The sequence below is a fragment of the Streptopelia decaocto genome (genome assembly GCF_964273445.1).
Source record: "Streptopelia decaocto genome assembly, chromosome: 2".
NCBI classification, from domain to species: Eukaryota; Metazoa; Chordata; class Aves; order Columbiformes; family Columbidae; genus Streptopelia; species Streptopelia decaocto.
In genome coordinates, this window is record NC_138655.1 from 6597335 (window position 1) to 6611605 (window position 14271).

Genomic DNA, 14271 nt, shown 5'->3' on the forward strand with positions numbered 1-14271 from the left:
ACCATTGATCAGAGGACTTGAAAGTGTTACAGCCCCATCTGCAAAATCTTTAATTTCCAGTTTGACATAAAGACTGTGATTTTAGCTCCGGACTTTTCTGATTCAGTTGTTTTTGTGTCTGTGAAGTACATATATTCACATTTTTATATGTATTTCAACTCTTACATATCTGAATATTTAAACATTTGGGGTGTTCCAGCTGTCAAAACATCATGTGAGCAGAGGTGAGAAAAGTGGAAAGAAATCTTCCCATTAGCAGCCAGAGGAAAAGAGCAGCTGAAATGAAATTCTGGAAGCGTTCTCTTTCTTCTGTGTGCACCACGCATTTGCACAAAGAGGTTGTGGGGTTGTGGTGGTTATAATGAGGAGCAACTACCTGCATGATGGCTGGAATGAATTAACTTAAAACATTTTTTTTTTTTAATTATTATTATTATTATTAATCCTTATTTCTGCCAGAATAGTTCTAAACTTCCTGGAAGGTCAGCACGACAGCCTGAAGTTGTCTTATGATGCTGAAAGAGCTATTTAGTGTTTGGGGTTTTTAAAAGGCACTTGAACTCTTCATTTGCCATATTTAGGACTGGATTAATTTTTACCCATCAGTCCTTTCACATTACACAGAAATGCAAAGTGACATTGACACTGGAAGCAGTTATAAAACATTTGCCTCAATGGTGTAAATTGACATTTATACAAATGGACATTAGACATGAAAGTGAAATCTTCTCATTTTTCAGCTCATTAGGAGATTTATTTTTCTCTAAATGGGCAGAAATCTCTCTCCCAAAATTTCATTTTAGTATTGGATCTTTTTTTGCTGCAGTTCTTCAATACTAAAAACCAGATAATTTTCTGACAGTGCTATTTCTTTTCTCTCTTTCACTCAGTACAACAGTACAGGGGCAGAGAAGGAAAACTCAAAACACTAAGAGCTCTGCTACAGTACATGTCAGTGGATATTTATTAGATACAGTCACTTTCTGTCCCAAAGTCCCCGCTCCTGATGTACTTGGCGGGAACTGTACATTGGCTCTTATTTCTCCAGCTTGTTATGAATTTCTCCCATATGTTAACACAGATATGTGTGCATCAACTGTAGCTGCTGAGTACCCAAGTCCAGAAAACCAGAGAAAGCAACCATCTCAGTGTCTGGTCTGGGAGAATCTTTTATAAGGAAGAAATGAAATTTCCAGCTGAAGTTTGCAACAGTTACCACTATTTGATTAGTTGTGGTTGTGACCTATAATTAGCTCTTATTTAAGAAGGCATATGGTTCCAACAGATGGTAAAGGAAAAAAAGAAAAAAAATTAGATAAACAGGGCTATTTGCACAAGATTTTCTGGTATCCTTGGTTATATTTTGCAGTAGGTTCTAGAAAGAGGGCATACTGTTCATTCAAGGAGTGCCCTCATGTCTTCATTTTCTCTAATAAATAGAAACATTAGTATGGGCTGTAAGCGTTTAAGAATTTTGGCAATAGTAGAATAAATTAGGTGACAAGGAAATTTAGAAATTAGAAAATGCATAGCTATTTTGTAGGGACTCTAAACATGAATCAGCTCTCCTTGTGAGGCTTGTGGGAATTTCAGATGCTGAAGACCAAGAGGCAGGACAGCCCAAAGTGTGTGTCTGCATGGCGAGGGAGGTAGCCATCCACTAGGTAGATTTGGGTTATGTTTATAGTTATAAACTAGGGTCATGTGTGCTGTAGAGATCACTCCGATTATTAATAGGTGGTGTTACAGCTAGTCCAGACTGAGGTTTTAAAGTCAATACTATCTAGACCTTCTTATTATCGTGCTCTCTGTTCACCCATGTTAACAGGCTTTTTGATTGCTTCCGATTCACTTCAGGGCGAGGTCATCTATCTATCAGTTTAAACTTCCTTCTGCTGTGATTTAGCAGGAGTTGACTTTACACTAAAGCAGATTAGGAAAGATCACATGAACTGCTGACACATGTCTGCGTGGGTAGTAACATAAGGATTGTGGGTAGGCAGGTTTCAAAATGCTCACAATTCTTTCTCAAGTGAGTGTGTTGCAATGCCCTTCGTATGTGCACGAGTGACCTGGGAGAATGAACCCATCTGCGTTCAAGGGTATTGTATGTCTCTGAGATTTTCTTGGTGGCAATTCAAGTATAGAGACTATGATGTATTCCTTGTGGCTCTGCATCAATCTGAAATACAAATGTTTAAGTGTGCACTGTTATTTGTAAAGAAATATTTGCAGCAAAGCTCTGTTAACAACTGCAGCACCTTGATTTTGCCACGTTATTGAAGAGCATCTTCTTCATAAAGCAAAGCTTAGCAGAACTATGCTTTTCCATTTACCTGAATAGCAACATAACAACACCACTTTTCTCAGACAGCGAGAGATTCAAGAAGCTGTCAGCAATTGAGTAATTATCTTGTTTCCAGTGCTATAATCATAAAGGCATTAAGAGTGTAGATCTGAAGTTAGATCTGTTTTCCATATGGATTTTTTCCTGATGGCATAATCACTGCCTGTTCATTTTAGACCTCTCACACAATGCTCAATATACCACACAGAGATAATTCTGGAGAAAGCAGGATGTAAACCTGAACTCATCTTTATAAAAAGCCATATTCCCTAGAGCTGTAATTTTATATTTGGAATTAAAAAATACGACTTTTTTCTCTGCCTAGCATGGGAGAAAGGAAGCGATGTAATCTCTCCAGCAGCAGAGTGCCAGGACTGAATCGTCACATTTCCTCCTTCCTTATTTTGAAAAAGTAGTAATTACTCTTACTTCTCTGCACTACTGAATAGAGGACAGAATCAGGGTAAATCCTATCTCTGCTCTTTGTCAAACACAGAAGCTGAAGTGTACTAGGAGCAGAGGTAACGGAGGGGTATAGATGTGTTTTCCCTTGTAATTCTCAGCAAAGCTGTAGTCATGTCCTACAAGTTCAACAGAAAAGTTGTATAGGAGAAAATTTGCTGTGAAGAAAGTTTCAATGTGTTTCCTCTAGGGAACAGCGATTTCACATTTCATTTAGATCTCATGCTCCTTGTTGTGTAGGGAAATACAACAATACATAAGGTTATTCTTAGTAAAGTAGTAGATTTCAAAACAAACCAAGAACAGATTTCCAAAGTTTTCTTCATGCTTCCTGTAGCTGTTAGAAGCAGAACTAAAAAGTCATGCAAAGTGATGTAACGATAATCACACTCACTATGCATAGTCTGTGTAGTACTACAACCGAGAACCTCTTCCTTTCTAAGTGTTGTTTTTTTCTTCAGAAACTCTCTAGAACATGCTGCCTTTTACTCATGGCTTTGAAAATACCCTCCTGTCATAGGAACATTAACTCATGCAAGTTTTGAGTTAGGGGATGTGCATTTAAATGTTTTAAAGCCCTGAAAAAATAAATACAAACAAACACATACAAATACAAACAAAACTCCAGCAGGTCACATTATATCAATATTCTTGGGCATATCTGGGTTTCAGGTGGGAAAGTCTACTTGAAAAGGTTTTTATGTTAACATTTATTCCAATTTTCTTTGTCTGTTATAGACATCAGGAAGAATCACAATTGAAAATGTAGTTATTGGAAAGAATCTAGAGGTTGAGCTTGGAGTATGCTAATCACTTTCAGATTGTAGAGGGCATAAAAACCAGCCAATCCTATTGCTTTGCAAACAGCAAAGGTTTATGTGACTTATGTGGCTCTGGAGAAATCGTTCATCATCACATCCCAGGCACACCAAGACTTTGCCTGTTCAAAGTGTCCCCTTGACAGGAATCAGAGGTTGAGGCATACACGTGTCATTGTCAGCTGATTCTGCAAAACTGAGTTCATTGTTTACTCCTCGGAAATGTCATTGACATAGAATGACTATGAGACTCCTCAAACTATTTTTATAGAGGTTAAAAAAACACTGATGAAAGGATGGTTCAAATAAAAGAGATTTAAAAGGAAGAATGGAGATAATTTAGGTATGGTGAAAGCAGAGGAAGGATGTTATAAAAGCTCAGAGTTGAAAAATGAAGAAAGTAGGATATCTAGAGATGTAAATTGGAATAATTGGCCAGTGGAGTTTGGGAGAAGGAGTGCTAATCTATATGGTGTGTGTATTAGATCTTAGAAAATTCAAGGGAACAGTTCTGACCCGCAGAATATTATCAGTATCATTGATTACTTTTTCCTAGATATGGCGTCCTCTCCTTGCATGAACAGAGGTGGTGGGGAAATAACATAAATGAGAATATTTGAAAAATCACAGAAATTCAGGTCCTGTCATAGCTTTGCACGAGCTGAGGGATGCTGCCAGTCTGGCCAGGCAATACTTTCAGTTGATGTACCAGTGGGTCCTTCAAGTAGAAGTGCAAGCTATTCTGGTATATCACACCTTGCCAAAACACAAACAGAGTAGCACGTTAGTCAACTAAAGCTGATTTTGTTATCAACTTTATCAACTTATACCTACTTTGAATAGCAAAGCTATGGTTAAGTGAGTTTGACTAGATGTCGCATGTCTCAGTAGGGGACTATGGTGTCTGGTGGTGTCTTTCAGGTTCTAGTGCTTTTCTTGAGGATGTCAACACACATTTTTTTATCTGTTGCTTACTTATTTTTACTTTCCTATCCTGACTCTCATTGTATGCTCTGAGGCATTATTATTCCATTCCATTCCATTCCATTCCATTCCATTCCATTCCATTCCATTCCATTCCATTCCATTCCATTCCATTCCATTCTTCTTCTTCAGGGGCTTTCACACATCTGCTACAGACACCCACCATCATCCTACCAGTGCCTTCCTCCTGGCAGTGGTCATCAGAACAATACAGTTTCTGTTCTCACTAAATTAGGCTGAAGGTTTAAGTAACAAATTTGTTTACAGGTCATCTACCCATCAGTTTCTTCATTTTAAGATTATCTGGACGGGTGTTTTCAGGTACCTCCAGGTTCTAAATAGCAAAGCCTCTCTCTGATTCTTTAAAGGGATTAATATTTTTTGTATGATGTGCAGCAATAACACCTAGAAACCTCCCTCTATAGAAACTTCCAGATAGGAAAATTAGGCAGGTTAGAGTGTATCTGGAGGAGCCTGGTAAACTGGATATGGAGACAGTAGGAAAGCAGGACATGATATACTGACTGGGCTGTACCAGTAGGCTATGCTATGTGTATGAAGGCATGCACAACTGCAAAGAGACTTTTTTTATTTTTGTTTTCTTTTTTTAAAATGTCATTACTCAGTAGTCTCTAAAGGGATTGCTAGAGGTAGTGGTGGGATTGCAGTTTATTTCCTATTGAAACAATAGAAAGAGAGATGCATCAATAGGCTTTTCTCATTCTCTTAAATGAATGGTTGTGCAGCACAACCATTCTTTTCCTGCTTGCAATTGTTCTTACAGACCTGAGAGGTCTTTAACTTTCCAGATAATTTGAAGACCTATTCAAGGCAGAGAAGATAAGCAGTAGATGGAATGGCCACTTTGGAAAAGGAGACAGAAAAAAGGATTCCTTCTAACTGAAGGGGCATTGCAATGTCACAAATAAATATCACAACAGGGAAATTTACTGAGCAAAAGCTCATTACCAGAAAATTAGACTTTCCTTGTTGAGTTCACTGAAGCCCAAGCCTTTGAAACTGTGGAATAAAGAGCTAAATGCAGGTCAATATAGCCTTAGCTCCAGCTTTCACCATAGAGTAAGAGCTCTCAGCAGTTTCCACATACTACATCTGTCTTCCTTGGACCACACGACTGCTGAGCAGCACAGGCAGAGCTCAGAGCTGTTTGCATAACCGAGGCTGTGCTGGAAAGAGAATTTGGAAAACTGAAAGTTTCAAGCTTCTCTCTCACACCATCCTGTGTTTTGTGCCAAAGGAGAGAGGTGCTTGTGTGAACACAGGGGTACATCTGCTACATCTGACAGAAACACTCTGAACCTTATTGCCACTATCTGTTAGCAGACAAGTCTGTAGGTTTAAAGAGACATGAATGTCAGAAGGTATCACAGGAACAAAGGCAAGTCGGTAAAAGTTACTGGGATTATGACGTTTTCATGGAGTAGACTAAAGAAGAGTACGTTTGGAGTAGACTAAAGAAGGGTATATTTGTTAGTGAAAGGAGCTCGAGCACAGTCATACAGCCTGGTCCCTGTCTGTACATTGAAGTGCAGAATACATCACTGAATGCTACTGTCCGAAGGGAAGCATGTATGGAGATGTTCATTCCCCTTTGTTTTGAGAAGCAGGATGCCTGCATTACTGAAAGATTTACTAAGATATGTTCATGCTGCCAAGTGTTCCTCTGAGAAAACTTCTGCCACAGCCTTATGTCATACTTTAAGAGAAAAAGAAGCAGGCTGTGGCAATTAAAATAGGCAGGGATGGGTCATGTTTATGGGATTATCAGGCATTCGTATGTAGTTCTCTGCCAGATCTCTGCAAAAGTAGATCTCTCTGCTTAAGACTGTCCAGTATTTGGGTCTATAGTATCACAGAATCACAGAATCGACTGGGTTGGAAAAGACCTCAGAGATCATCACCGTGCCCTTGTGGCCAGGAAGGCCAATGGCATCCTTGGGTGTATTACAAGGGGGGTGGTCAGTAGGTCAGAGAGGTCCTCCTTCCCCTCTACTCTGCCCTGGTGAGACCCCATCTAGAATATTGTGTCCAGTTCTGGGCCCCTCAGTTCCAGAAGGACAGGGAACTTCTGGAGAGGGTCCAGCGTAGGGCAACAAAGATGATTAAGGGAGTGGAGCATCTCCCTTATGAAGAAAAGCTGAGGCAGCTGGGTCTCTTTAGTTTGGAGAAGAGGAGACTGAGGGGGGACCTTATTAATGTTTATAAATATCTAAAGGGTGAGTGCCATGACGATGGAGCCAGGCTCTTCTCGGTGGCAAACAATGATAGGACAAGGGGTAATGGGACCAAGCTGGAACACAAGAGGTTACACTTAAATTTGAGAAAAAACTTCTTCTCAGTAAGGGTGACAGACACTGGAACAGGCTGCCCAGGGGGGTTGTTGAGTCTCCTTCCCTGGAGACATTCAAAACCTGGACATGTTCCTGTGCGACCTCACCTAGGTGTTCCTGCTCCAGCAGGGGGATTGGACTAGATGATCTTTTGAGGTTCCTTCCAATCCCAAACATACTGTGATACTGTGATCATCAAGTCCAACCCTTGGTCCAACTCCAGTCCATTGACTAGATCATGGCACTAAGTGCCATGTCCAATCTCAGTTTAAAAACCTCCAAGGCCGGTGAGTCCAGCACCTCCCTGGGCAGCCATTCCAATGCCTGACCACTCTCTCTGCAAAGAATTGCTTTTTAATATCCAGCCTAAATTTCCCCTGGTATCATGTTCAGTCACACTGATTTGAGAGAACCTTAACCATTGTAGCATGTCTTTGACTTTCACCTCTCCAATTAGAGAAATGACTCTTTGTGACACCTTGCAATCTAGCTCCTAAAGCAATTACACGCTAGGAGGGATCTGTATAGGAAGTGTGTTTGAAAAGAAAATGACATTAAACTTCCTGTCCTAGGAAAGTAGCAGTATATCAATATCCAAATCAAATAACATAAAGCTTCCTTTTTCTGTCAGATAGGAATAAGAATGAATTATACCTCTAATGTGATTTTTGCAGTGTCTCTAATACGATGACGTTTAAATTAAAATAAATATGACTGCACACTTTTGAAGAGCTAATCAGGCTGAAACATACTAGCTTAACTGGTGTAGCACAATGAAATAAATGCGTATTTATCCATGCTGCCTGGACTTATCCATAACTATTGTGCTTGGTAAAAGTGAGTAATAGGAAAATGATTTTAATGTATTTTGGATGACAGCCCTATAGCCCAGCTAATTAATTAGCTCAAGTCTTTCCCCTGTCACATTGTTTTGTGTTGTTTGTTTGTTTGGTTGGTTGTTTTGTTTTGTTTTCTTTTAGAAGGTGTTTCTTTGACTGCATGATTCTGGTTGCAGCAGAATTATTATAATAACAAAACTCCATTCACTTGTCTACTGGAGCCTTTAGTACTTTTTTTTTTTTTCTTCCCCCCCCCCCCACCCCAGAATCATAGAATGCGCTGGGTTGGAAGGGACCCATAAGGATCACCGAGTCCAACTCCTGTCCCCGCACAGGACAACCCCACAGTTCACACCATGTGTCTGAGGATGTTGTCCAGTCTCTTCTTGAACACTGTCAGGCTTGGAGCTGTGTCATCTCCCAGTGTCCAGCACCCTCTGGGTGAAGAACCTTCTCCTAATGTCCAACCTAAAGTTCCCCTGGCACATCTTTCCTCCCATTTTCCTACTAACCAAAGTTCACCTCAGGAACTCTTTAGTCCTCTATCAGCCTTAGCTCACTGACTTCTGATTGTAAATTATATGTAACTCTTGCACTGAAGAGCAAAGCAGTAGCTTTAGCACAGCAGAATAGAACTGTCCTGATTTGAAACTCTTGAAAAACCAGCAGTCCCTGTGACTTTCTGACCTGGTCTTATATCTTAAAACAGCTCTTGGACTCAAACCAATTCTGCAATGGCCCAAATTCCCAGAAGTACTTTCTGAAAAACTATTATTCTGTGTAAAAACCATAGGCCTGTTGGCTTCCTGATGGTGACAGATCTCTCTCTCTTTGAAGGACTGACACTAGTACAACTTTTTATAAGCACACCATGCTAGGAGAGTTCCAAAATACCATTTGTTAAAGGACTGTATTTCAAAAGCTCAGATTCATACAGTGCTGAATGCTGGAAAGGGACAAAACTGTCTCCAAGTAAATTATTCAAGCTGTTGTTGCTCAGGGGCTATGGAAGCAGAATTAGCAGGGGATTCTTGTTAACAGTCAAGACACAACTTGAAAGTACCTAACTCTGGTGCCCAGTTGTTCATTAAACAGCCACACAGTCTTTGAAGGCTCCTCTAGAAGGGATTCACTGTCATAAATGTTGCTGCCTCCGGTGTGGGTTTGTACAGCTAAGCAAGTTACATGGTTTTCTTCTTAGTAAAAGAAGAATTACTCAATTAGCAGTGAACTTCAAGCAAAAAATTACCTCAATCTAAAGCATGAACTTTTTGAGTTTTTTGTCACATGAATTATGTCTTAAATTCCATAGGCTTCATTATAACCAGAATAAAATGCATACACCAGAGGCACATAAAAGTCAGGAAGGACAAATCCCACCTGAGTATATGTGAAGTTCATTTGTGCTGATGTGATACATCAGCACACAGATGAAGCTATTGGCTGTCTGAATTCAGTGTGGAGAAGCTTTGGGTTTTGGTTCTTGAGTACCTCACATTAATCCCAATAGTATAACCCAAACTGGAATCTCTGACATGGGTCAAGGGCCTGAAGAATTAGACAGGACTTTTGGCAACTTGAAAAAAAAAGCTACATATTTATTGTTTTGTATTTTAAGTTGTCTCTGCACTTCCACTCTCTACATTCAGTATCTGCTATTGACTATTGTACCCCCTCCCAGGCTCTAACTACTGGGAGCACCAGAGACGACAAGAAAACTTGCTGTTCTGAAAGATGCCCATTGTAGACAAAAGGTGAAGTTTCACAGGTGAACACCAACAGTCATTGTGGTGGCTGGGTAGCAAACCTCCCTGAAAGAAATTTGATGCTTTAGATTTTATTACAAGTAAAGTTAATAGGGTAAGTGCTGCCACAGGGTCAGCTATTCTCATTTTGAAATCTGGCCTGCCTACAGTTTAACATTTATGTTCTTTAAATACCATGTTTGGGATCCTGAAACCTATGATAACAATCTGCTCCATTCCATTAATTATTTAGACTGCAAGTGTTTAATTTCAGGTACCGATACAACTGGCCTAGATAATCCTGAATTGGAAACATAGGAGTAAAAATAATTTCCATGCAGGCATCACACCATAAGTCTTTCTGTGTTTTGTGCAGGTGATTCCAGCCTTTGCTCAGCCTGCGTTCATGAAAACAACGTTTACAGCAGAATATTTCAGATTTTGTACAGAAACGAAGAGATCATTCTTAATGAAGCAATGACCTTCAGAGTGCACCTGCTTCTGGATGGTGAAAGGGTGAGTTGTCTTGGGATGCATGTCAAACACAGGAGGGCTGGGGTTCCTCTTACCTAAATTTATGTGTCCATTGCACAGATAACTCCATTTGTGAAGTGGTCATGAAGTCCCTGTGCTGTCACAGGTCTTGTCAATGTAGCTGGTGGAGGCAAAGCCATGATTTATCTGACCAAATGCCAGCATTTGCATTAGAAGGAGATTGATCCTCCTGCACCCATCATTACTTATGCTGACAAGAGTGCCTGCGGTGATTTGTTTATTTGTAAGTGCCAACACTATAAACGTCGACATTAGGTCAGATAGACTCTATAAACAGTACGTTATACGACAAGTAGTCTACACCTTGGCTTTCCAGTGGAATACGATGTTGACATATTCTGATAAATCAGTACATCAAGTGTATCAACCAGAATTTGTCATTTGTGCACTAGATCAGTCATTCTACATATAGGTGTGCATCAGCCTCACCTGAGAAAACCGGGAATGCTCTGCATCTTGATAGGACCAGCTTCTACTCTGACTATATTACTGTATCCTCCTCCTCACCTCTCTTTGTGACTGGTTTTTGCTACAGTCCCTTACCACCACACAAGGTTCTCCTTACCCTTCTCCTTAGTGCTCCTGATTGCAGGAGTACATGGTAGAGCTGCTGGAGTTTACCCTCTGTATAGTCCATGTATGACCCCTTTACTTTCCGTTGTCTCTCAGCTAGAATGGGTTCATACAAGATCCTTCTCCCCATTCAGCATCTACTCCTTTAGCCAACAGGAGCACCCACACAAGGGAAGTATGTGATCTGAACCACCCATCTTGTAGGGCACCTTTGGCTTTCTCTTACTGATATGAAATTGATATCTCACAATGATGTTCCCAGGAGCTACAAGAGATAAGTGATCTTAGGGTATGGCAAGTATTGTTTTACTGGGCCCCTACACAGAAAGGGGAGAAAATGTTCTTGTAGAACGGAACTCAACCCTGGCACAAAGTGTCATCGCTGTGCTTTGCCACAACAAGGACTGGTACAGAGTATATGGCATTTGGTACTTGCTCTCATTGATAATGACAGACACGATATTGGCTGTATTTGAAAAATCAGCATGCCATCAAGATGAGTTATGCAGCCAGCATGATTCGAATGTTGTGTACTGAATTTGAGGCCAGAGTTTCTTACCTGTCCTTCCTTGTATAATTTTGTATTTCAGCTTGAAGAGATTTAACATTTCTGTTTTGTCTGATTTCAACCCATGTTTATGTGGGTTATATATGGATCAAAATTAAAACAGCTGGAGAACCTACTTTAAGCTCATTTAACATGCTTCTCCTTCCCTCCCACTCTTTTCTTGGTGCCTTTTTTTTTTTTTTTTAACATGGTGTCATCGATTTATTCCTTCCTAGAATTGTTGTTTTGTGCTTATATGAAAAATAACTAAATGCAAGTTTATAAATATTCATTAGAAGTACATACCAACATGCTTAACTGAATATTAATTTTATCCTTCCTTAGAAGAACATCTCTGATTAAAAGTCCCTCCCCTCAAATTATAGCAGTTCTTGATATGCTGTGTGCATCAAGCTTGTCTTTCCACAGGAGGTTTCCTGGGAAAAGGACAGCTGCCCAATTCTGTACTTGCAGAATGGTTTTGCACAGAGAAAGCTCCATTATCTCTGTGTGATGAAGCTTCTTTAGGGTTTTTAGGGGTGTAGAAAAGAGGACAAATGGGTCTGTTTCACAGAATCACAGAATGTTAGGGATTGGAAGGGACCTCGAAAGCTCATCCAGTGCAATCCCCCCGCCGGAGCAGGAACACCCAGATGAGGTTACACAGGAAGGTGACCAGGTGGGTTTGAATGTCTGCAGAGAAGGAGATTCCACAACCTCCCTGGGCAGCCTGTTCTAGTGTCTGCCACCCTCACTGAATTTGTCCCAGATTAATTATTGAAGAGACTCTAAAGAATCAAATGCAAAAATAAAGCTGTGTAAACCTTTTTGCATGTTGAACAGATTAGCACAATTCACTTCTGCTCAATGCTCCCAAGCCTCCTTTTTCTGCTTTGATGTCTTGTCCTGCACAACTTTACAAATTTGACATAACTATGGGAGAGAGCAAAATGTGCCACTTCACAGGGCACCATACTCAGAAGAAACCTGCCATATTCACTGTTATTTCTTAATGATGGCTTTGCATCTCTGTCCCATAATCTCATATGTTGGATGAGATCCTTGCAATGTGGCATGCGTAAAACACCTTGAGATTTGTGAGGGTTTTAAAAACTATTTCCATTCCTAACTTCTTATCTTATTTAACACACAACAGAAGCAAGTCCTTTTTGTACAAATTGTGTGATATGGTGAGTTTTTTTGGTTGAGGGTGAAGAATCTGTTCACGGCTTTTTCATAAATGGAAGATGTGATAGATAGACAAGAAAGTTAGACTGGGTAGCGGAAGTATTGAGTTAGAAACTACGTGGAGCATACTACGGTCAGAGCTGGAATTATCAAATATTATAACAAAGGAGCAGTATGCTTTCTTTTCATAATGCTAGGGTAGTTTTGTCGATGAGATAGGTTGCTGAGATGGGTTCAGTACAAAAAAAATCGCAAACAAAAAAAAGCAATGTGCATCTCCAGATTAGATTATGTGCTACTGTGTTTTGTTTGCTGCTATTTTTTTAAATTTTTTTTTTTTTTTACTTTTTTTCTCCTCCACTTGCATAACCCAACATAAATTTAAATATGGAAATGCATCGTTTTGTCTGGCATCAAATGGAGGAAGGTTCAATTATCTGCCTAGAAGTGGCACTAAGCATACCTTTCACCATATAAATGGTGCTTTAAAACTCTCTGCTTTATTAGATGCCTTTTTCTCTATTATCCCACAATGCAGCATTCCTCGAATTCATAGGAAACAATATTGCAGGGCTGAGGCAGCCTTTAGTGTTACAAAGAAGTCTAATTTATTTTCATAAACTTTAACTTTCATTCTTATTAAAGAAGGAGCTCTGCCTCTTTCATCAAACAATAAAACAGGTAACTTGTCTTTCTCCTTGCTTGCTGACTCCATTCAGGGACAATTTAGTAGCAGGAAGAGGACAAAGCAGAGATATAACAGTATATTAGATTTTGTACTTTTCAGATAAAATTTAAGTGAGATGGGGCCTCCAGATCATTCAATCTGACATTCTGGATAAACAGTTAAATATTATGGAAGTACATCACAAGAATGCTGGAAACTTCAGTTATAACTACTACAACAACTCTTAAAAGCTAAACCAAAGATGTAAACATAAACCTGAAAAAATAGCATTCAAAATTGAAATAATGCACTTTATTCCTCAACAGTTAAAAAAAAAATTGAGTACTTTGCTTTGTATATACTTTTTATTGTATAAATATACTTATTTTTATGATAAAAATGTTTTCTATTGCACAGCTTCCAAACAGTGTTTAATTAAATGCATTTCCTTATCAGTGTAGTCCTTTTGCAAGAGAGGCAGAGGTTAGAAAACAGCCTGAACATAGGGTAACACTTCTGGAAAACTGTATGTGCTCATGGATGAATATGGGGTCTTTTTTGCACAAACTTTAAGGTCCAAGGTGGGAGCACAAAGGGTAATGTAAGCATACCCCAGCAATGGAGAACTGAATCCTTAATATGCAGACTTCACTTTCCACAAGAAAGCAGAATAATATTAGGTTGATGCAAACAATGAAGAATTAATCAAATCAGAAATAACAAGAACAATTATGCCCTTGTTTGATTTTAGGCAGAAAAAGAAATGAAATGCATGTACTATTTCAAATAACGCTTCCAAAATATCTAACTGGTTTTATTGATTTTATTTTTGACTGGAGACAAGATCAGCATGTGAAATGCCCAGATGTCAGATGTTCTGAATGTCCCTTTTATTTGGGTGTATGAAATATTACAAAACAGAACAAAATTATTTGTTTAGTATTAATATATTCCCACAAACACAGACATTTATTTTCTCTTTTGTGAGTTGTAATTTTAATCATTAACACAGCTGAGAGGTCAAAGAACATTATAAGAAAACACTCAAAGACCTTTCACAAATTATCTGGCAGGATGCTGCTTGGTTTAGCTTGTCATACACTAATTATATTCCAGAGAAATTTTTCAGGCCGGTTTCTTAAGTATGTTAGTGTGAAAATTTAAAGGTGAAAACTTAAAAAAAAAAAAAATCTGG

The 14271-nt window shown here is 39.2% G+C and overlaps 1 protein-coding gene across 1 annotated transcript in view; it reads left to right on the forward strand.

The window, feature by feature from the left end:
* FAM135B (family with sequence similarity 135 member B) overlaps positions 1-14271 on the forward strand; it is a gene marked incomplete at both ends in the record, with an annotated part of 144170 nt that overhangs the window by 56908 nt on the left and 72991 nt on the right. The window contains one exon of the mRNA XM_082045143.1: positions 9923-10062. Coding sequence (XP_081901269.1) covers positions 9923-10062 — 140 coding nt within the window. The remainder of the gene's footprint in view (positions 1-9922; positions 10063-14271) is intronic.